The sequence below is a fragment of the Harpegnathos saltator genome, unplaced genomic scaffold (genome assembly GCF_003227715.2).
Source record: "Harpegnathos saltator strain DR-91 unplaced genomic scaffold, Hsal_v8.6 scaffold61, whole genome shotgun sequence".
Classification (NCBI taxonomy): domain Eukaryota; kingdom Metazoa; phylum Arthropoda; class Insecta; order Hymenoptera; family Formicidae; genus Harpegnathos; species Harpegnathos saltator.
Genome location: NW_020230438.1, coordinates 527,217 through 549,440, shown reverse-complemented (window position 1 = coordinate 549,440; position 22,224 = coordinate 527,217). Strand labels below are relative to the sequence as shown.

The 22,224-nt window shown below is 50.3% G+C and overlaps 3 protein-coding genes across 5 annotated transcripts; all 3 read left to right on the top strand.

Moving 5' to 3' along the window:
- Positions 1–585: 585 nt before the first annotated feature.
- GlyS (glycogen [starch] synthase) lies at positions 586–8,346 on the top strand. 3 transcript variants are annotated; one of them, XM_011140234.2, is made up of 12 exons: positions 586–830; positions 2,269–2,428; positions 2,981–3,165; positions 3,733–3,929; positions 4,349–4,541; positions 4,595–4,857; positions 5,039–5,249; positions 5,369–5,505; positions 5,585–5,717; positions 6,277–6,663; positions 7,064–7,264; positions 7,578–8,346. In XM_011140234.2, the coding sequence occupies exons 2-12, from the start codon at positions 2,290–2,292 to the stop codon at positions 7,608–7,610; spliced, it is 2,079 nt and encodes a 692-aa protein (XP_011138536.1). In that variant the 5' UTR covers positions 586–830; positions 2,269–2,289; the 3' UTR covers positions 7,611–8,346. The 3 variants fall into 3 exon arrangements, with proteins under 3 accessions (XP_011138536.1, XP_011138539.1, XP_025160255.1); XM_011140237.3 differs by lacking the exon at positions 586–830 and adding an exon at positions 1,052–1,281; XM_025304470.1 differs by lacking the exon at positions 586–830 and adding an exon at positions 1,483–1,869.
- A 380-nt stretch (positions 8,347–8,726) lies between these two features.
- On the top strand, positions 8,727–13,881 carry LOC105182682 (uncharacterized). Its single transcript, XM_019841122.2, has 6 exons — positions 8,727–10,198; positions 10,471–10,740; positions 10,853–11,116; positions 11,456–11,582; positions 11,678–11,833; positions 12,626–13,881. The coding sequence occupies exons 1-6, from the start codon at positions 9,368–9,370 to the stop codon at positions 12,745–12,747; spliced, it is 1,770 nt and encodes a 589-aa protein (XP_019696681.1). The 5' UTR covers positions 8,727–9,367; the 3' UTR covers positions 12,748–13,881.
- A 1,439-nt stretch (positions 13,882–15,320) lies between these two features.
- On the top strand, positions 15,321–22,182 carry LOC105182644 (circadian clock-controlled protein). Its single transcript, XM_011140238.2, has 4 exons — positions 15,321–15,522; positions 19,995–20,375; positions 20,922–21,071; positions 21,396–22,182. The coding sequence occupies exons 1-4, from the start codon at positions 15,441–15,443 to the stop codon at positions 21,542–21,544; spliced, it is 762 nt and encodes a 253-aa protein (XP_011138540.1). The 5' UTR covers positions 15,321–15,440; the 3' UTR covers positions 21,545–22,182.
- The last annotated feature ends 42 nt before the right edge of the window (positions 22,183–22,224 follow it).

Genomic DNA, 22,224 nt, shown 5'->3' with positions numbered 1-22,224 from the left:
CTGACATTGGTGGTGAAATCTGGATTGTCTAGCTGAAGTCAGTCTTTCTCTCCAAGAGGGTAGTTTTCTCTCCAAGAACCTTTCTGAACACATTGGCTGCAGTAAAAACTAGAGTGAAACAAAATATACGTCTAACAAAATAAGTCTAACTTATTTAGGTGCACTTCACGTGCAGTACGGCTCAGGAAGTTCTTCGAGAGGGAACAAACCCCAGCATCACTCACTATCACCTTTCGCTGCCACAAATAGACCACGTGTATAGTCCTGACGACCACGTGACTGTCGCGTGCGGCGAGCCTCGAAACCGCGGACGACACACGTAGACCGGACGAACAGCAGAGAGTCAGGTCGGTTCGGTCGGTCGGTTCGCGCTCGTTCCCTCTCTCGGCTGGGATCACGTGCCATCAGTCGTTACGACAGCGAGAGCGACACGGCATGCGCTCTTATCAGGCCTGCTGTACTCTTGCGGCAGTTCGAAGTGTACGCGCGCGAGCACCGCGGAGCACCGCGAAGGGAGGAAAGAGAGAGGGAAGGAGAGCGAGCGAGCGAGCGAGCGAGCGAGCGAGCGAAAGAGCGAGAGAGAGAGAGAGAGAGAGAGAGAGAGCGAGAGAGAGAGCGAGCGAGAGAGAGCGAGAGAGAGAGAGAGCCCTTGTGACCTTTCTCGCTCAGTCCGTGGTGACCTTCGTTTGAACCTGATCGTGAAACTGCGCGCTCCAGTCGGCCGGGTGTCTCCTCCTGTGTCAGTCCAGACAGCAGTCAGTCCCGCGGACGGTCCGTCCTCTTCTCCTCGCCACCGGCGCGTTGTAGCCACGAGTACGTCGGGAACGTCGGTGAGTGAAAACAAGCTCGACTTGCGTAGGCACCGGCGATCGAACGGCGACGGCAGAGAGCGTGCTCTCGGCGAGAATCGGAGTATGGGGAGGCTCTTGACCTTGCGAGCGTGTGACATGCGCCCGGAGAACGTATCTTCGCTTTCCTCGCCGTCCCGTCCCGTCCCGTCCCGTCCTGTCGCGTCGCATCGCGCCACGTAACTTGAATAACATAATTAAAATAGACCGACTCCGTGCGGCGCGACCGAGCCTCCGGGACGACGAGGCGCATTTTCGGGACGGTACAAATCCGATTACACTGGCCGTCGAGCGTGTCGACGATCCTACTCCGGCTTGGATCCGGAATCGACCGAGGCGACGACCCGACGCGACGACGATCCTCCCTCGCGTCCAGTGAACCGACCGTGAAGCCGACTGTATTGGAGGCCAAGTATTGGAGGATCGAAAGCTGGTTAATTATACGTGAATTTTTATCTCTGCCAAATAATTTTCTCTCTCTTCCGATAAGGTCTTCAAATCCAATTATTGGAATTATGGAATAGTAGAATTAGAAGACAGAGTCTCGAAATCAGCCGACGTGTCGAGTCTTAATCTCTAATCAGTAATCCTCTTTTCTCCGATAAGATCTTTTAAAGCCCGTATCAAGCCAAGTAGGATTTTTCCCGAACTGAAGATTGAACTTTGTCTGTCTCGGAAAAAGAAAAATAAGTCCTCGAAAAAATCGGTCGAATCGTCAACGAATCCCACAATCCACACATTCATTATTCTCTATTTTTAACATTTAATCTGATATGGGCTTTACGCGATAGGAAATGTTATTGACCCTCGGATTGGAGATAAATTCGCCGGCCACGGTGCGTGCTTGCCGTAGGATGATGATGATGATGATGATGAAAGCCGCGGCGCGGTCCGATAATACAGATAAGGTTCCCCCTCCCTCGCACCTGTTATTCAACACACTCGAATCCGACGTTCCGGGCGAGAGACGCACGTGGTCGCACGCCGAAGAAGAAATTGTGTCTCTATGTGACTGATTATAGTAAGAGCAGCCTGTTTATCGCGTGGCGCGCGCGCTCGTTTTCCTCGCCCGCTTTGCAAATTGACTCGCAGATAAGCAGCGACACTTGAGTACGCAAATCGCATCGATTATACTTGGAGATGGAACCGCGCGCGCGCGCGCGGAATTTGATTGCGAGCCAAACAGATTGTTTCACGCGTGAACGGTGAACGGGTTGACACATAACAGCGGCGAAAGCGTTTTGGAAGAGCGAATGTGACGGCGAAATGTTGACGTGTAATTAGATCAGGACGATTGGTGCAATTAGATCATCGGATCGCGGTGCGACCGAGACGCGCGGCGCGAGATCGTAAACCTCGAAAAACCTCAGATTCCGCTTCGCTCGAGTCCGACTGACCGCTGAGAATGATCGATATGTAGATTGCAGAGTAAGCGAAGAAAATGTCAAGGGAGCGCGCTTCCAGACGATTTTACCGTATAGACAGTACCAATGATCTGTTCGAGTTTATGGACCGCGGCTACACTGCCCAGAATGAGAATCGGTGGAACTTCGAAGTCGCTTGGGAAGCCGCCAACAAAGGTGCGATGTCGCGCATTGTTATTGTATCGCTATAAGTGTCATGTGTTGGATCATTCGCAAAGTCCCGTTCGAGCTTCTGTCTGCGGTGAACAACCGGCCGCTCTCTGCAATGCGCAGTCCGCAGGCAGCGCCAACTTCTCAAGGACGTCTCAAGGTCATGTCAGAGTAGGCAAATGGAGATCGAAGATTGCGGGCTGAAGACTGGAACCGACTCGGCACGAATCGAGCAACGAAAATCGATGTTCGTTGATTCGCAGATAATCTTTAATCCGCAAATAATTCTCTGAATTTCCGATGCCTACTCGGGGATTAAGACTTGCCACTTTTTGAGACGTCTTTCAAGAGCTCGTGCTGTTTACGAGTGTCATCAGAACGTTGGCGTGAAAGACCGTGAAAGGCAGTGAGGAGGATCGCTCGTTTGATGAATGAATTCTTTCTTTATGAACGAAGCGAAGCGAAAATTTCACTCAGAAGCCGAGCCAGACTTTTTGACTGTCCCGACACTCTCCGATCGCTCTTCAGCCTCATGCGCGACCTGTGACTTTCTTTCAGTCGGTGGAATCTATACGGTGATAAGGTCCAAGGCCTACGTGTCGACGGAAGAAATGGGCGATCAATATTGTCTGATTGGCCCGTACAAGGAGACCTCGGCGCGCACCGAGGTTGAGGAGAGCGACTTCCTGCCGCACAATCCTCTCAATCAAACGGTGCAGAAGATGCGCGATCAAGGTTACAAAGTGAGTCTCGCATTGGGGCTCGTCCTGGATCGTCGTGTTCGACCCATCAGTCTCATTGCCAGTATCGATCAATGATCGAGCATTCGGCGCTCAGAGACGGCCGCTCACGGTGATGGCCAAGAGTTGTGTTTTGGCCATCCGCCACAGGCGTGGCAAATATAATTCAAGGACACACGGTGCGCGGTAGTTCCCTGTAATGCTACCTGCAACATTTGTCTCAATATCAGTGTTTGTACAATTGATGAAAGTTGCGAGAGCCGAATGGAAGTTGCGTCAGTCGAAAAGTTCGATTCAAACTGCAAAATCTCCCTCGAGAGTGAGCTTCTTCCTTCCGATCACTTCTTTTTTTGTGAATAAAAATAATGCAATAAGGTCAGATTTGACTATAAGATTGAATTGAACTTTTACACTGATCCAATATGAGGATCATCCTGGATGCGTTCAGGATATCCTGAAAGATCTCTTGGAATATCCTCGAGATATTTCGTCTTGTGCTATCTGGAAGTACATTAGTACGAGACGAAACAATCGATCGCTTCGTTACTTCATAAAGTGTTAACCTTCGAGGTGATAACGGGGACCTGGCTGGTGGATGGGAATCCCCAAATCATCTTGTTCGACATCGGGAGCGCCGCCTGGAAGTTGGACGAGTATAAACAGGAGTTATGGGACACTTGCCACTTTGGTATACCCCATCTCGACATCGAAGCTAATGACGCTGTTATATTTGGATACTTGATTTGCCAATTCATCGCCGAGTTTAGGTATAAAAAATCATACGTATTAGGCCAGTCCAAAAATTCGATTCAGTCCACCAAATCCTCGACACGGTCGAGCGTTGATATTATAAAATTACTAACAATAAATATTACGATTTCTCACTCAGCGATGTAAATGTACGCAGAGTCTGTAAACACAACAGTTCCATTGTCGAGTGAGAAATGACAACATCGACGCAATGTTATCGTCAGTTGTTGTTTCTACTGGCCAAATAGCGTCGTGTATAAAGGCGACGATTATTAATCGCGAAACAGTTTTCATTGCTCGCAACAAAGTCCAACTTCGCAAAATCGAAGCGAACTTTCCCCCCAAAGCGACTGACAAGCGACATAAGTGATCGCGCCATGAAACCCCGCAAGATAAAAACCCCGAATTTGCTGTTCGATCCTGTTCGATAACACAGAAAGGCGGCGGAAGGGTACTCATCCATCGCTCCGAGGGTGGTCGTGCACTGTCACGAGTGGCAAGCTGGTGTCGGGCTGATCGCTCTGCGAACGAGACACGTGGACGTGGCCACGGTGTTCACCACTCACGCCACCCTCTTGGGCAGATACCTCTGCGCCGGAAAGACCGACTTCTACAACAATCTGGATAAGGTAGATATATCCACCACGTGTTCACCCCAGATGCCTGATAATTCTTCTTGCAGTTCAGCGTCGATGAGGAAGCTGGTAAGCGACAGATATATCACAGATACTGCATGGAACGCGCGGCGACGCACTTGGCGCACGTGTTCACGACGGTGTCCGACATCACCGGCTTCGAGGCCGAGCACTTGCTCAAACGCAAACCGGACATTATCACGCCGAACGGGCTGAATGTGAAGAAGTTTGCGGCGCTGCACGAATTTCAGAATTTACACGCTATCAGCAAAGAGAAGATACACGAGTTCGTGCGTGGCCACTTTTATGGGTTCGTATCGGAAGCGCGCGACGTGCTCTCTTCCCTTTTCTCCTCTCCCGTCCTATCCTCTCCTCTTCTCTTCTCTTCTCTTCTCTTCTCTTTTCTCCGTGGAAGACTCGTCGTCTTCACGGAGCACCTCGTGTCCCGACACGCTCGCTGAATCTCACGGCTGTGCCTGTGCTTCTTGCAGACATTACGACTTCGACTTGGATAAAACCCTGTACTTTTTCATCGCCGGTCGGTACGAATTTGGGAACAAGGGTGCCGATATCTTCATCGAAGCCTTGGCCAGATTGAACCACTACTTGAAAACGTCGAGGCCCGACTTGACCGTGGTCGCTTTCCTCATTTTTCCCGCGAGAACCAATAACTTTAACGTCGAATCTCTCCGTGGCCACGCAGTGAGTCATTGCGATGATATATACAGCTTAGTAGAGAAAAAGAAAAGAAAACACGTTGATATCCTTTCAGTCGACAAGATCGTGCGTTGATATCTATCTTATAAAATTACCGTTCTCAGGTAACGAAATCCTTGCGAGATACCATTAACGATATACAACAGAAAATAGGAAAACGGATGTACGAATTATGCCTTTCTGGTCGTATGCCGGAAGCCGAAGACTTGTTACAGAAAGAGGATACTATTAAGATCAAACGGTCCGCCAATGTAACCAACGTAGCTCCTTCTCGTAACTCCAATCTCGATTCACGCTTAATTTCCTATTTCCTCCCGTAGGTGTCTTTACGCGCTCCAGAGGAATGGATTACCACCTATCACGACACACAACGTTATTGACGACTATAACGATCCGGTGTTGAATTCCATTAGGAGATGCAATCTCTTCAACACCGTCCACGATCGTGTCAAGGTATGCGTATGAGTGTACGTGTACGTGTATTTACATACATACTGCGTACATACATACTTTCTACGTGTAATATAAAAGACTCTACATACTTATTCATCTAATATATATAAATCGTACATGATACGTAATTTATACATTGTAATGTAATTATAATATACAACTTTATATACTCTATATATATATATATATATATATATAGAGTATACTTGTACAGAATGTATAAAAAGTATCAAAGGACAGCGATATTTCGAGATATTTCGTCGTCCTATGGTATGATTTCTATATATTTATATAATATACAAAGTACATATAGTCGAAAAGTACAAAAGAAGACTCTTACAACACTCTTGCCTCGATAAAAATCAAAACGCGTCGTCGAATGTCCAATGAAAGGAGATTCTCTTCCAAGAATTACCGATAAAGAGAAATCTTCATACTTGCATCAACTCATATTGGAATGCGTTGCAACTCGTTAAGAAGAAAAGAAAGTGTTGCTACTTTTCCGTCTGTGATGGCGTATCAGAAAAATGTGACATATATTATTATCTGTCGTTTGCAGATAGTATTCCATCCGGAGTTTCTCTCGTCGACGAACCCGCTGTTTGGCCTCGACTACGAGGAGTTCGTCAGGGGCTGCCACTTGGGCGTGTTCCCCTCATATTACGAGCCGTGGGGATACACGCCGGCTGAATGCACGGTTATGGGCATTCCAAGTATCACGACGAATCTGTCAGGTTTCGGATGCTTCATGCAGGAGCACATAGCGGACCCGATGAGCTACGGCATCTACATCGTCGACAGACGCTTCATCAGCCTGGAGAACAGCGTGCAACAGCTCGCACAGTACATGTTCGACTTTGCGCGACTCAGTCGTCGGCAGCGCATCATTCAGAGGAACCGCACAGAGCGTCTCAGCGACCTTCTCGACTGGCGTAATCTCGGCATTGTAAGGCGACACACTATTACCGCATTTCGTACTTTCCCCTTCCAGCCATGAATCTGTCTCTTCTGTTTTGCTCTTTTCTATCTTCCCGGCAAAAGAAGAAAAGTATTTTTTCCTCTCTCCATTCAACAGAGCATTTTGATCCATGTGTGGACGTGTGTGTGTGTAATTGTGCATAATTATATTTGTAATCACGTGGAGACAATGTTTATGTATGGTTCGTATGGTACAATTTATTTATAATCATAGATAATTTTATATAATTATATGTATATATATATATATATATATATGTGTGTGTGTGTGTGTGTGTGTGTCATGTTCTCATTCCACATTATTTTTCAGCTCTCAGTTCTTCCCCTCTAATTCGCGTCTCTGATTCTTTACTTTCTTCTGTCGCCAGTATTATCGTCAAGCGAGAATCAAAGCACTGATCACTGTGTATCCGGAGCTCCAGTCGGAGTACGCGGAGGGCGGTGTCGGTCGATTCACTTATCCGCGACCGATCAGCGAACCACCGTCGCCGTTGTCTTCGCGCCATACGACACCGGCTGCGTCCGTACACGGGTCCGACGATGAGGACGAAGTTGATGATGAGAAGGAGGTAAGCGATCCGGCTAACGTAACGTAACGGTAATTGGTTTATGTAATAAGTAGTGTCAGATTTGTCAAGTAATGCAAAACAGCGGTATCGGGTAATGCGAAACATTTATCTTTATCTTTACGCCCCTTATAATTTTACGGGATCATGATCATTGTCTCAGTTAAAGTTACAACGATAAGAGAATACAGTCGTTTGGTTATGGACGAAAAATCCAAGATTGCACGATATCCAATAATTGAATCAATTGAATGTACATGTAAGTGCTAACATAAAGGCTTATTTACACGCTCTTGCGTGTGCATTTGTGTCGTAGCTAGCGGAACTACGATATCCAAGCAATAACTAAAACAATGGGATGGAAATCGACATGGAGGGAAAGAGAGAGAGAGAGAGAGAGAGAGAGAGAGAGTGAAAGGGAGAGAGCGGTAAGCAATCACAAGCGACAAGCGATCACGTGCGCGATGAAATGCAAAGCAATATAACGAAGAGAAAATTGCATGACAGTAGTGCCAAAATCTTAGTCGAGGCTCCTTCGCGGAGTGGAATGTATATACGTATCTATGTGTTTGAATGTTTCTGACAAAAGTTTTGAAGATATCTTCGTCTCGTTGGCGTCGTCCACACTGCCTCACGTGCGAAATGCAAGAGATTTAGCAAAGTCAAGAGAGAATCGCAGCAATACTTGCAACACGGCTCACAATCGTAGCAATCATGTGTTTTAGAAGTAACAGTAATATTTATTACATTTATAGCTTTATTCGTTAACGGCGCATAACTCGCTTTGTCCGTCTATCATCTAAATTTCTGATCGTGCACGCCACGTTCAGACAATGTTATTATTACTATTATCGCTATTATTATACATATCGCGGCCAAAAGTTGGAGTGCGCGAAAGAAAGAAGAAGAAGAAGACAATATTCGTCCCTGTACATGCATCATACGTCCCACGCACATCGCGCTTCACACTTGTTCGTATGGCAATATAGTCAGTGAATTTGTATACATATTGTAATTATGCGGTGTGAAAATGGAATATGTTCCTATCATGTATAGAAACAATAATATTTTTATTAGAATTGGCACTTGAATAGAAAAACATCTCTATCGTTTTTCCTCGCCGAGTTACCTCGTCCTGGCAATGTTATTCGCGACTCTCTTCCTTTCCCCTCGGACCTTCCATTACCCCGCACCCCGAAAGTGCGGAAAGACGGTATATTGCGATAATATTAACGTTGGGGAAGCAATCACGCACGGAGCAATTACCGCTGAATGTGGGTAACAACTGTTGTCTCGTTACAACGAGCGAAGAGATAATCGTCAATGTTCCGAACAGAACACTCCGAAGAGAACACACTCTCTCCCCTATGATGAATCGCGACCCCTCCAACAGGCACATGCTCCCCTCCTCCCTCCCCTTCCCTCCCTGTGAGCAATTTCTCATGCATCTATTGACCGTAATTGTCGCTGGAAGGTCGTAGGAAGACCTTGCTCCCCATTACATCATCGCGCGACGAGCGAACTTAAGGAAATGTCGAACGTCGGGGGGGAATCCATCGCGATGGGACCAAGAGCCGCTCGAGCCGCTTAATTAGGCATCTCAGCGCGCAAGACGCTGGTCCATGGCCCAGATTCATCACGGCCCGATCGTGCCTTTGCACGATCGGGCCATGATAAAAGCACCCGCGAGCGCATCGCCGACTCGCAGTCGACACCTCGCGGTATCGATTCAGTTTGCGCAATCACCATCGTCGCGCGATCGCCCGCGACTGTCCCCGATCCCCGTCCCCCTCGCAAGTCGCCGCTTCATCCTCGCCTCGATTGTTCTCACGATGTCGCCCGGAGCTGTCGAGCACCGCGAGTCGACGAGACGCGACGTGTGCTGAAACGCATGCTCACGTGCACGATCGTCGGCTGCTTCCTGCTGATACTCGTCGCCGTCGGCATCGCGCTGTTGCTGATCTACGAGCCGATCTTCTTCGTCCGGCAGACAAACGTGCCGCAAACGTGAGAACTCGCTCGCTGAGAGGAGGTATTCGAGGAAGTTTCCTTCCGAGATCGAGAATTTCCAGCAAGATACGATAAATCTGTCTCGATCACTGCAAGATGAACGAGCGGAAGCTCCTCCTCGTATTTTTTATATTTTCCACGGCGACTTTGGCGAGATGCGGCTTGCTCGAGATGTCTCAGATGCTCTGGACCAAGGCGGTGTCGGGGGGTCTCACGAAGATCGGCGACTTGAACCCGCTGCGGGTGCCGCTGATCAAAGTGGATCAGTCCGAAGGCGACACCAGCTACCGAATAATTCTGAGGAACTTGGAGATCGTCGGTCTCAATGAATCCACGTTGGAGAGCGTTCATGTAGCTCGTGGTGGGCTCAAGTCTAACCTGAGCGAGCTCGAGGCCGGCTACGTGAGTTACAGCGATCTCAGGGACGTGGAGTCCGTCAGGTACAGATTCCACACCATGACGAGAGAGGTCAACGCGCCGCAGGAGAGCTCCCACGATGCCGTGATGGCGCCCTCGGGTGAAACCGCCGATCTCAGGAGCCGATACCAGGAGGACCGTCGCGATAGGTCGCGACAAAATCAGCAGCGATTCAGCACCTTCGAGCAGAGTCGGCAGTACGACGACCGACGACCTGACGAGGTGGCCGTCGGGCCTCCCAGAGGCGGAACGCGCAGCGGCTCGGACACGAGCATTCCCGGAAACGTCGCGAGCCACCAATCTCCGGTTTATCACGCTGAATCTATTTATTCACGGGGAACGGAAGACTTCCAGGGGAATTATCGAAGCGACTCGCGCGCTCGTGGCGATGACGCGGCCGATTGCGAGGAAGCGCGAGACTCCCGGGATCGAGCGTATCCGAAGAGCTACCGGCGCTTTGAAGCGTCGCGGCAAGGCGCCGACGGTGGAGGACGGATCGCCGACGCGGAGGTTTGTTCACATACGTATATTCTATAGCCGAGGTCTCGCCTTTCGTTTCACAACCCGATCGATTCCGTCGGAATTTACGTAACTCAGACGACGGCATATACCGCACTACCGCGCGGTCGCGTAATTGTGTTACACTCGCCGAGTTTCCTCTCGGCGCCTCTCTTGTACGTTGATATTTCTCCTTTTACGTAACGTGTTTCACGACGAGGCGGCAGCCGATCGAGCGGGCAGGCGGTAGCGTTGCTGAAGCTGTGCACAATTTGCCGAAACAGGTTTCCGCGTCGGAAGCGACCGGGTCGGCCAGGTCGAAAGATCGCGCTGATGCAAGAGCTAGCGGAGAAGCGCAACCTCGGGCGCGGCTGGACCCTGCGGCCTCGGGCGATCCGAGAGAGACGCCGGAGGAGGAAGCGAGGCGGCGGCCGGGGTACATCGACATCGTCTACGCGGGTGACAGGGCTAACGGGAGCGTGAGGCGTTTTGGTAACTTCGGGGTCGAGCCCAGGGAGGATCGGCGAGTGTACGGCATCGGAGACGTCATGAAGGTATTTGACTACTCTCTCCCCCCCTTCATTTCCGTCTGATCAAACAATCTGACTTATCCTTCGCGTGACAAACAAACGGCTATCCACGAATCCTCGCGAATTCGTCTCGTAGGACATCCGGGAGAGCGCGAGGTTCATCGTCCATAACTTCACGGAGGGCGAAGCTCTGATGAAGAGAAACGACATGGCTCAAGCGGCGGGGGAAGCTAAAGGCTCGAGGGACTCGATGAGGTACGCGAAGGGCCATCAGGAGCAGCAGGGTTACTTTGAGGAAGGGATGCAGCTGATTTATCATTACGGTGGGATGCGCCCGGTGAACGACACGGGGTTCAACGACACCAGGAGAGCGAAACGAGCGCATTCGAAGGAAGCTGAAGTAAGGATAGACATGTCGGGGTCGTTTGGTGCTTTCCCCTTGTATTTTTCGACGTCGCGCTCGCGAATACGTAAGACCCGTAGGACAATAATGTGTACAATAATAAGCCTTCAGCCGTCTCTGCTGCGAGTCCTATAATTTCTCGCAGAAAATGACCATGTTGCCTCAACAGTTGGAAAATGGCGAACTCGCTTGAAAGATTAAGGGTTACCGCGCGCGTAACCCGTTATGCCGACTTCGGATAGCAGCGGGAGACGCTTCTAGCCGAAAATGAAGTTTCTCGCGATTCTCGGCCTCGTGCGAACGATCCACCTTTGACGCGCCTCGGAAATATTCCAGGGCGACGTGATGCACGTGATCCTGAGGATACGCGTCCCGCTGCTTCGCGTGCGATCCCAGTACACGCTCGTGGGGAAAGTAGGGAAGGAAGTGTTGCGCGGCAACGGCCTGTTCGCCGGGAACTTTAGTGAGTAACAAGAGAGGAAAGGAGGGGAGATTAGCGTAGAGGTGTAAGAATTCGCGTCGCGAAAATGAAAAAGTGTAACTCCCTCCTCCTAACAGCTGACCTGACGAGCGACTTCACGTTGGAGCTGAAAAGGGTGAACGGCGAGTTGATGATCGTGCGCGCCGCTCGTGCGAGACTCTCAGCCAGAGATCAGAAGATCACTCTTCAGGGTATGGACGAGGAGGGTCCGGTGCGAGCTGCTCTCAGCCACGGTGAGTGTTCGACGTCACCGATGGCGCGACTCCTCCAACTTGGCGAGCGACCCAACTCCGCGATGCTTCATCATCCGATTATTACGGCCGTCGCGATCACTTCCCGCGCATTCCCGCGCTCGCGCATGAAGCGAAACCGCAAAATTGCGATCGTCCTCGGCTCGGGTCGAGGAAAGAGACAAAAAGAGGGCGCTGCGAAAGAGAACGCGCGGAATTAAATGCGAGTGTCCGATCGGCCGATCGATTACTCGCTCGCTCGCTCGCCGGCCGAAGCCGGTCGCGGCACGGATTACGTGAGACCGCATCTGTTTTTGTTACGGGCCGCGCGTCGCGGCTCTTCCGCGGTTACTCGCGCGGCATGAAAAGCCGCCGCGAATTCTTCCGTGGAAAGTCCGGCCGTCGGCCAGACAACGCGGTGCGGCTCCGCCGGGCGACTCCGCGATAGTCGCGCGCGATATCGCTTATCGAGCGCGACGTGGTCCCACGTCGATTACCCGCAAACCCGGCGGGACAGCCCGGCTAGGAAAGCGAGCGTGCACTCGGAAATTCCGCGCGCGTATTTACGCGGGGATATCGGAATTCCTCCGGTCTCCGCTCGCGGGATCGGGAGGAAGCGGGAGCGAGAGGACGCGAGATCCGAGATCCGAGATCCGAGAGAGTAAAAGTCCTCGCTTTCTTGCCGTCGGACGGCTGACCGTCCGACGAAGCTGCCGGACCGTACGTCTCCCGTGTCCCGTGCGATATTAACTCGTGCGGTTAATCTCTCATCTTCACATTGACTTTCCTCCGCAGGTTTAACGGCTGCGGAGGCAGTCGCCGCGATGCTCGCCGACGACTTCGCCACGAAGGGGCTCAGCGAGAAAACGGCCGACGCGGTCATCTACAGGATGTACCAAGATCTGCCGGTCAATTAGGCAAGCCGTCTGACTGGACAGTCGCCCCCGGAAGGAATCTCTCGCCTTTGTGCCTTGCTCTGCACCTTTCGCCCGGCGCGCGTTTACTTACTTATCCGCCGCTCTTCTCCTCTCCTATCTGTATTCGTTCGAGTGAGTCTGCGCGCGTCTCGGCCGTTTCTTCGCTTATACACGTCGCAATTCGTGCACGATTCGCGCGTTCATTTATTTATTTATTTATTTATTTATTTATTTATTCATTTACTCGCACGTATATATACGTATTTGTGCACTCTCAAGCCTCGGGGTCTCGGGTTAACCGAAACGTGGTGAATAAAGCGACTTTTCTAACAGCAGAGGCACGGACTACTCTTCGGCGAAGTTCTTTCCGACATCGTGCGGCTCGCGCGGAAGAGACGAGAGATTCTCGTCACTCTTTACGTAATTTCGTCATCGTCGTGGCGTTCGAGCTTTCGACATTCCTCGCTTCTTCCGCTACTTGCAGGGAGAGTCTCTTTGTGACCCCGGATTCCCACACGGGCGAACAGGTTTTAACTTACCAAAGAATATCGCGTGCACGACTTTTTCGTTTTGGCATCAGAAAACAGCATCGGGCTGAGATTCGCACGCACGCGACGATCGAAGGAAGTAAATCGATGTCGCAAGTCCGCTTTTCACGTCGACCACCGGCAGAATTTCCCCGGATCGTCCCCTGTCCCTCCTCCATTGACGTCGCCATTCGCATTTGTTTCACGTTACATGCGAGGGAAGATTGCGCAAGATCGCCGGCAAGAACGGCACGACGACGATTTATCCTAATGACAATCCGCGCCCAAGACAACCACTGTCGTTCATTAATCTCAGCCAATCGTAGGAGGAATCCCCGAGGCCAGGGAAAGAATGCGAGAGGCGGGGAAGAAAAAAGGAACAGCCGCGGCGATTAGCGGCGACAGATCGACGTATCGGAATAACCGCACAGTGATGCGTATCTTGGCACAAATATTGATTCCTTACGCGTGTCAATTCGTGACACTCGAGTCGCCGAGGCATCATTAGAAAGCTACGCTACGCTGGCGGCGAATTAAGAAGGAGAAAAAAAATCCTCTCACAGCGAGATTTTGCGTTTAACGACCGAGTGAATTCTCTCCTCCCCTCTCTCTCTCTCTCTCTCTCTCTCTCTCTCTCTCTCTCTCTCTCTCTCTCTCTCTCTCTCTCTCTCTCTCTCTCTCTCTTCCTCTCCATCGAGGGAAAAGAAACACGTTCGGATCGCAGCCGTGGCCTATGGCTTGAAAGTCTTTGTTGACATTTACAAGTTGCAACTATCGTAATCCGCGGTGCAACATTGCACCTATCTTTCCGCGCGCTGCCTGTAATTCTAATCCCGCATGTATAACACTTGTTACCGCGTCTTATTATGCACCCGATATTACGCAATCGCGTAGCGCGCGCGAGCGCTCGTTAGAGCGTTATGCGTACGCGAGAACAGGTGCTTGCTTCACTCCTCCCTCGTCTCTTCCTTCACTCGGCTTGCGGCAATTTCGCCGTGAGCTATGATCCAAATGAAAGAATGTCCCACGCTACGAGTAAAAAGAGGAAGAGATCGCTCTCTCTCTCTCTCTCGCTCTTTTTCAGCGCTGACAGCGCGGCGTATCGCGTACGCCGCGCGAGATCCCGCTGGATTCGACGAACGCGAGCAGAGCAGAGCAGAGCAACGCTTCCAGAGCGACGATTCCGCGCCGTTGCGTCATGAACGCAACGTCGTCCGTGGTCCCACGTGAGAGTAACAGTGTCAAGGTGTGACGATGCAGAATTCGTCGAGCACGAGCGCCGAATCATGAACACTCGGCGAAGGTACGCAGAGCGGGCTCGGTCCGCTCAAGGCGCGAGAAGCCTCCGCAAGGGAGGACGAAGACGAGAGGGACGAGAGGTAGGAGTTGGCGCGGGTTATGCCGGTGAGACGGTAAAACGGGCGCGAGAGGAGCAACATCCTCGCACGCGCGCAATCTCTCCCTCGTGAATTCCCTCGCGCGGAAATGCGAAACTGCTTGCTCGCGTGACTCCGTTAATCCCTGGCGGGCCCGCCACTCGCCAGGACTCGCCGTGCCGTCTGCCGGCGAAACGGCATTTCGCGGCCGCGCGGTGTGTCGAAAGTCAACAATCCCGCCGCGACGTCGTGATGTGCAATTACAGCAGCCACGCGACGCGGCTCCTCTTCACAGTCTTGGACGTCGCGGCGACGAGGATAATTTCTCCTCGCTCGCCCTGCGAGCGCTGCGAGGCATCGCCACCGTCCACGACGGGAGGACGCGAGAGGCTATATAATCCCGGGGTCTTCTTCGCGGTTTCCTCCCCCCCTCCCCCCCGCCGTGATGTGTTTCGCCGGATGTCTCACACAGACACGCGCGCACATGCATGTGTGTGTGTGTGTGTGTGTGTGTGTGTGTGTGTGCCGCGCTTGGCACGGCCCTGACTGAGTTAAGAGGAGAGGCATTCTACCGTGATGAATTCACTCACCGTCGCCGTCGTAGATACGCCCGTGGGGTGGGGTGTACCACGCGCGGAGAAAGTGCGCTTACTTTATATATACCCGCGCGACGGGGCCATCGCACGCATTTTCGATATCTCGCTCCACCGCTAATTGCGATCTCGCGCGCATCCCGCGAAGAGGCATCTCGCGAAGAGTCTTGAGATCGAGTCGGTCGTTGTCGTTGAGCATGAAGACCCTCGGCGGCAGGACGATGCTGATCGGAGTCGTGCTGGTCGTCACGTGGATCGGAAGAGCCGCGTCGCAGCTGCGTAAGTTGCCGCTCTTTCTCTGCGACGCGAATAATTAGCGCGTTGAGCGACGATCGCAGACCCCGGCGATTTCGGCTCGCGATCTCCCGTTGGCTGGGACTCGCGAGCGATGCGTCTGGTTTCAGCGACGCGTCTTTCTTGTCTTCCTTGTCTTTCATTTTCACCACTCGAATCGCAGCTCCGTAACATTGCTTCCGCAGCATTTATGCTTTTTCTGCGTCTCGCGATTTTCTGCGCGCCGATTAGCGCGTGTTGTGAAATAAGCCGATAAGTAAAAGTTTCTAGGAACAGGTTCCTCCGGTTCGATCGCGTTCGATTATCGTGCTGTCGACGCGCCACGCGTTTAATTAGCGTCTAGTTGCGTTTAGTTGCGTCCGAGAGACACCGGCCTTACACGATCGAGGAATGAGGCTTTTTACGGGAAGACTAAGCGCCGGTGAACCCTTGACCCGAATGTCGCACAGAGGCGCGTGAGCGTATTGCCTAAGCGGCGGGCATTTCCCAAAGCACTCGGCGAGTGCTCGCGCCGAAGGAAACTGTCGGTCGCAAGCGGCCCCCTGCGATCGAACTCTGTCTATGATCGACGCGACTCGAACATGAAATGAGATTAACACCCGTGAGAGAATCGAAGGCCGCTCCGGTCGCCACGCTCGAGTCGTCGAGGCGCGATCGCCGCTCATGCGAGACGAGAGATTTCTTCGCCGATCCTACGGATTCGCCTCCGCTCTGCAGTTTCTCCGAATAACAACAATCTCCATTGAGGCGAACGAAAAAAAAAAAGAAAAAAACAAACAAAAAAGTAGCCGACTCTTTGCGGTGACGCGCGCGGCTAATTTATGGATTACGTGGCGCCCGTGAGCGCTTCGCTCAGCATCGCGCGATCGGCGGTAAATTACACGCGCGCGGCGGCGGCGGCGGCGGCGTCGTCGTTTTCGCTCAGGAGCGGTCGCGTAATTGGTCAGGCGGGATCGATGATCGATAGAAAACCCGGAAGCGTCGCGCGGCGACGAGGAAAATCGGAGGAAAATCGAAGGATGGGCGCCGCCGTGGATACGCCTACGTGGTGCGATATCATTACGCTCTCGTCGCATGTCGCATACGCGAGTACACAATGTAATTTGCAATTTGATCGAGCGGCACTTTTACTCGCGAAGCAATGCCTCACCCGGCTTCCCCTCGCCGCGCGCGCTCAACACTTGCGATATAATCTCGAGCGCGTTCCTGTTTCCAGAGAAACTCGATGACGCCTTTGTTTTGCGTTTCCAGCGATTTATTACTGTCATTACATGCGCCCGTCAGAAGCTCGCTGGTTGTCACGCTCGCGGACGCACGCACGGCCTCCGCTCGACGTTTTATAGCCGTATCACACTAACGGCTCGCGACTGCGGCTGCGGCTGCGGCTGCGGCTGCGATTGCGACTCTTCCTCGACCAATCAGAGAGCAGCGAACTCGCGGCTGCGACTCGCGACTATCGTTTGCACGGCTGTCCATTTTTCGAGTCGCAGCCGCAGTCGCGACCAATCACAGAACTCGGTATAATCACGTGCGCCCGCTCGTCGTAATCACATTTATCTGATAGTATGTAGAAGTCGGTGATCATTAGAATAAGGTTGTATTCAGTGTTGTTTTATGTGTTACATATCTTTTTTTTTAATGTCGAAACAATTTAATGAAGAGATAGACTATTATTTAGTAGATCTCGTAGAATGTAAACCCCTTCTCTGGGATTGTACGTGTGACAGTATGTTAACAGTATGTTTAGCCGCAGCCGCGATCGCCAATCGCAAGTGTGATTGGAAAATAAGAGATCGCAATCGCAGTCGCAGTCGCAGCCGCGAGTCGCTAGTGCGATACGGTCTTTCACAAATTGTCCTCGAACTCGCGACTTTTGCGCGCGACTCCGGAAAAGAGATAGAAATGGTAAAATTATATCGGCTCCGGAACGAGCACGTGTACAAAAAGAAAAAAAAAACAGGTCGAAACAGGACCGATAATTCAGGTCGCGAATTTCGCATTGATCACGAATTTCGAATTGATAATTATCAAGAGAGAAAGAGAGAGAGAGAGAGAGTCAATAACGGGGGGGAATTTGTTTTCTCTTATATTTCTCGTAATACAGTTCCTCTCTTTTTTTCTTTTCGAGTGAAAATATCCCCCCCTCCCCCCCAAGGAGCAATCGGAGTCGCGATCTACTCACAGTTCACTGTGTGATCGTCCTTTCTCAGAGGCCGAGAGGCCTCCTCTGGAGATTCAATTATCTAATCAATTTTTTCGCTAACGTCCACGTGCGATACACCGCGCGAATAAGTTCGTCCCATTAACGTCGGCGCGAAGGAAAGAAAGGAGAGAAAAAAAAGTAAAGACACCTTCGCCAGTCACCACTTCGTAATTCCACTTTCTACTAGCGTGCACTTTCGATTTTAGGCCTGCCCGACCGATTGGCCGGAAAAAAGCCGCTCTCTTAGTTATCGCCGCCGGGTTCTTACCGTCTCCGCGCTCAGCTCTTCGCTCAGCTCAGACGTTGTCTGGCAGGACGCAACTAGGGTTGCCAGATGGCCTTGATTTCCGGGATTGTCCCGGAATTTTTTAAAGTTTGTCCCGTGTCCCGGAATTTAAGTCTTCTGTCCCGGAAAATCAGAATTTCAAGAAAATTATAATCATAATTAATACTCATGTTTTTAACTGGTACTAGAGAGAAGAAATGTGAGAGCAATGATTGGGAGAGGGGGGGCGGGGGGGATTTATAAAGTCGAAAAATTTGACGTGCGACCTGAGAAACCATTCGTATAGTAAAAAAAAAGGAAGAAAAGGGTCAATCGTATGATTTATGTCAAAACTTCTCTCTGCTGGTATCTAATTCATACATTTATTCATTGCAAGTATAAGCAACGACCTCTCTTAACCCTTTGAGGTGCATATTTTTTCTACCGGACAGTTTTTTATGAATACGTGTTATTTATATGTTTTTTGGGCCGCTGATTACGAATCTGAAGTCCAATTTTAAACATTCAAAATGGCGGATCCAACATGGCGGACGAGATGTTAATCAAAAGTTTCAATTTCGCTCAAATCACGTATATACAAAGTTTCTTTTTTTTTAGGTCGCCGATTACGAATCTTAAGTTCAATTTTTTTAATTTAAAATGGCGGATCCGATATGACCGCTATGCAAGAGTAAAATCATAGAAATATGTATAGATATGCTAACACCATAAGTAACATAGAATCATGAGTTATTACGATTATTTGGTGTCAAATTTGAAACATTTGAAATTGAGCTAAACCGCGATATAAACCTCGTAAATGAAAAACAATTAATTAAACTTATTCATCAGAGTTCCTTTCAATCGCTTTCTTCAAAATTCATTTATTTATAAATAATGAAAAATGAACAGCGCCATGCACAATAGGATGTAAAGACCACGGGAAACTCCTTTTCGCAACATGTTTTATTATTTGGGCACGGTATGTCGACATTACATTGAAAATAGCCAATTTCAAAATTGTGCAATATTTGACATTTTTTTCTTCGATAATGAGCGTATGAAAAATTCTCAATAAATGATATACTGTACAGTAAGGTAAGCTTAACATGTGTCTAAATCTGTGGCTTTATCTTTCTAGCCCCCTTTGGTTTACGTACAGTTGAATTGATTCGAAAAGAAACTGCTTCTTTTATCTTTAGTTATTTATACAATAAATAACAGCGCGACATATAATTAATGAAAATATAATTAATTAAAAAGTATAATATTGTTTAGACTCTTGGAAGTCCTAATTATGTAATTCTATCTAATATCTAAACGTAACTTTGGCACAAAACATTAAAAAAACCGAGTAAAAAACAAGGTGGTAAGTACACTACCTCACCACTGCGCCGCAAAGGGTCAATCGTCTTACCGCCCCTCTGTCTGTCAAATTTAACAAGAATTCTCCAATAACCTATTTTTCAATGTAAAAAATTTCCGTCCCGGAAATAGTTATTTTGCATCGGGCGACCCTAGGCGCAACGCCTGCATCGAGCCTACATCGTCTTCGCGCGCACGTGTCTAATGCCGATCTCTTCCGGCACGGCGCTTGGCACGGCGAACACATCTCGCGAAAGAGTCCTTGGCACCTTCACCCCCCGACGCGGCTCCCGAAAGCGTAATCGCGCGGCGAATAAATTTCAATGTTAATTTCTCCCCTTCGACGGGCGAATGAATTACTCGACGCGTACATAAATATGCATGCAGGCTCGATAAAATTTCAGCAAGTCGCATGCACGGAGGAACAGGTCCGGTTGAACGAGCGCGACAATTGAATGAGTCAGACGCGCCGAATCTCACTCGCAGGAGGCGATGGCGCCAGGAGTTTTTGCGCCAGTTCACTTGCAGGCGAATTTTCGGCTCGTCCAAGTTCGATTGAAGTCTCCGCGGTTTGTTTCATTTTCTCCGCGGACCTTTCTGCTAAATGCGACCGACTCCTTTCAGCTCCCGGAGTGACGGCGTGCCCGCGCACGGGCAACCTGGCGGAGTACAACGAGTGCATCTTGAAGCAGCTGCAAGCACTGACGCCGTATCTCGTCAAGGGGGTGCCCTCGCTGAAGCTGCCGGCGTTAGACCCGCTGTTCCTGCCGTCGCTGACGGTGGACAGGAACCTGGACTCGCTGAAAATGAAGGCCAATCTGACGCAGATTCGCGTCTACGGCGCCACGAATTACATCGTGCGCGACTTAAAGGCAAACCCCAACGACCTCACGGTCTCGCTGACGGCTCAGCTGCCGCACGTGCACGTGAACGGCGACTACGACGTGCAGGGCAGACTGCTGCTGGTGCCTTTGACCGGGATCGGTAACTTCAAAGGGAACTTCAGTAAGTTCGAGACGCAACACACGCGTGCTCGCGCGCAAATTCACTTTCCCTCAGATGAGACTTGATGGCTTGACCGCGGATTGGGTTTGTTCTAGAACGTTCCGCGATTCACGCGCTGATTTCTACGATCGTGGACGTTCGTGCGCGATTTACGATATCCGCCTGTTTATCTGTCTATATCAAAGTAGCGAATGGCAGCCCGCGCGTTTCACGTCAGAGACGAAGAAACATTCTCTCGCGTGGCGGGAGGCTGTTAATAATGCACGTCGACCGTGTATTAATTCAGTAGTCCTTGCGTACTTCTCTCTCGTTATCACGCCCGTCGCAAACCCGCCCGGGTTGCAATGGAACGCATCGTATTTGAAATACTCGGCGGCGCTAATAAGCTTCGAAGGAGCGAGCAAATCGCGAGCGCCCTGATGTGAGAGAGCGAAGAAACGGCCAAACCATGCCCAATCGCTTCCCCCCTGATTCTTCATGAGCAGCGTGTCATTTGAGAAACGCGACGCTTTTGATCGACGTACCGTCGTTATCTTTCCGTTTAAGCCGACACCGAGGTCCGGGTGAGCGCGCAAGGGAAAGAAGTCACCGATAAAAACGGCGTGCAGAGAATCGAGGTGGACAACTTGGTTACTAAACTTCATGTGGGCGACGGGAATATTAAACTGAAAGCTCCTCCCGTCCACACGCTAGCGGGTAAGTATCGCATCCGTCAGTGTCCGAAAGCTCGCGTTTAAACTGCTTCGACGATCGCAAGCTGTCGCATATTAACGACTTCAGTCTCCGCAGTTGACTCCTGTTACTCGCCTCTTAACTCCGCAGTCCCGCAAGTCAAATCTGACCTAACCCGCAATTCAATCTGCATCTAATGTAATCCAAGTGCCCGAAGAGATAGAGAGATTTTCCAACACTTTTCCTTCCGTCACTTTCCGCATCCTCTTCACGCTCAGCGCCTCCTAGATTTTCTAGTTTAAACGCGTTTAAACACACCCCTATCTTACTACTGCCCGTTTCTTTTAGCCGACGCTGCCGCGACGTTCTTCAACTCGAACCCCCGACTAGTCCTGGACATAGCCAGTCCAATCATCGAGGACACAGCCGCGACTGTGAGCAGGGCTCTGGTAGCCAGAGCGCTCAGCGTCCTGACCAAGAAGGAGCTCGTCCCCTAGTAGTTGTTAAGTGTAATGCAGATGTGCGAATTATCCGAATTCAATCAAGTTCAATCGAGCCGAGTCCGATAAGATTTCTTTCGATTTGAATCCGAATCTTTATTGTTCGAATCGCGCGAGAATCGCGGAAACGTAAATAAATAAACTTAAGACTCGGCAAATGAGGATCGATTTAGGATCGATTCCTGGCTGCGACAAATATTTTTCGCGACTCTCGCGAAAAGAGTCGATCAACGCAAGGTTGAAGAATTTACGTGTACGGACGATAGGGTTCTGTAACGTTTGTAATAATTATAATTCGGAATAGTTTGACGTGACTCCTATAGAACGACATTACCGCCAGCATTGTTAATTAAACCAATTAATTAAATTGTGAGTTAAGAGCTAAATTTCAATTCGATTCGATTCGAAACGGAAAATCCTCAATTCGCACATCTCTATTAAGTAGTCGAATTTCACTCTCGGCTCAACTTTCACAAAAAAGTAGAACGCCAAGCACAACGATGAGGAATAGCCGATTCGGTGAGATAATTGGCATATACTTAACGCGCGCGCGCGCTTGTGTGTTCGCCCATTTTATCTTCCTCCTTTTTCATCGTACGTCTCGCGATTTTTCGCCGTTCGGCCGTTCGACGAAGCGTGCCGTGAGATAATTGTTGTTTTCTCCATTTTCTTTGTTC

Excerpts from the sequence above, each read along its gene's own strand:
- GlyS (XM_011140234.2), top strand. The coding sequence starts at position 2,290 with ATGTCAAGGGAGCGCGCTTCCAGACGATTTTACCGTATAGACAGTACC. Across the intron at positions 5,718-6,276 it reads CCGTCCACGATCGTGTCAAG|ATAGTATTCCATCCGGAGTT; the intron begins GTATGCGTATGA and ends TGTCGTTTGCAG. Across the intron at positions 6,664-7,063 it reads ACTGGCGTAATCTCGGCATT|TATTATCGTCAAGCGAGAAT; the intron begins GTAAGGCGACAC and ends TTCTGTCGCCAG.
- LOC105182682 (XM_019841122.2), top strand. The coding sequence starts at position 9,368 with ATGAACGAGCGGAAGCTCCTCCTCGTATTTTTTATATTTTCCACGGCG. Across the intron at positions 11,117-11,455 it reads CGCATTCGAAGGAAGCTGAA|GGCGACGTGATGCACGTGAT; the intron begins GTAAGGATAGAC and ends GAAATATTCCAG. Across the intron at positions 11,583-11,677 it reads CCTGTTCGCCGGGAACTTTA|CTGACCTGACGAGCGACTTC; the intron begins GTGAGTAACAAG and ends TCCTCCTAACAG.
- LOC105182644 (XM_011140238.2), top strand. The coding sequence starts at position 15,441 with ATGAAGACCCTCGGCGGCAGGACGATGCTGATCGGAGTCGTGCTGGTC. Across the intron at positions 15,523-19,994 it reads AAGAGCCGCGTCGCAGCTGC|CTCCCGGAGTGACGGCGTGC; the intron begins GTAAGTTGCCGC and ends GACTCCTTTCAG. Across the intron at positions 21,072-21,395 it reads TCCCGTCCACACGCTAGCGG|CCGACGCTGCCGCGACGTTC; the intron begins GTAAGTATCGCA and ends CGTTTCTTTTAG.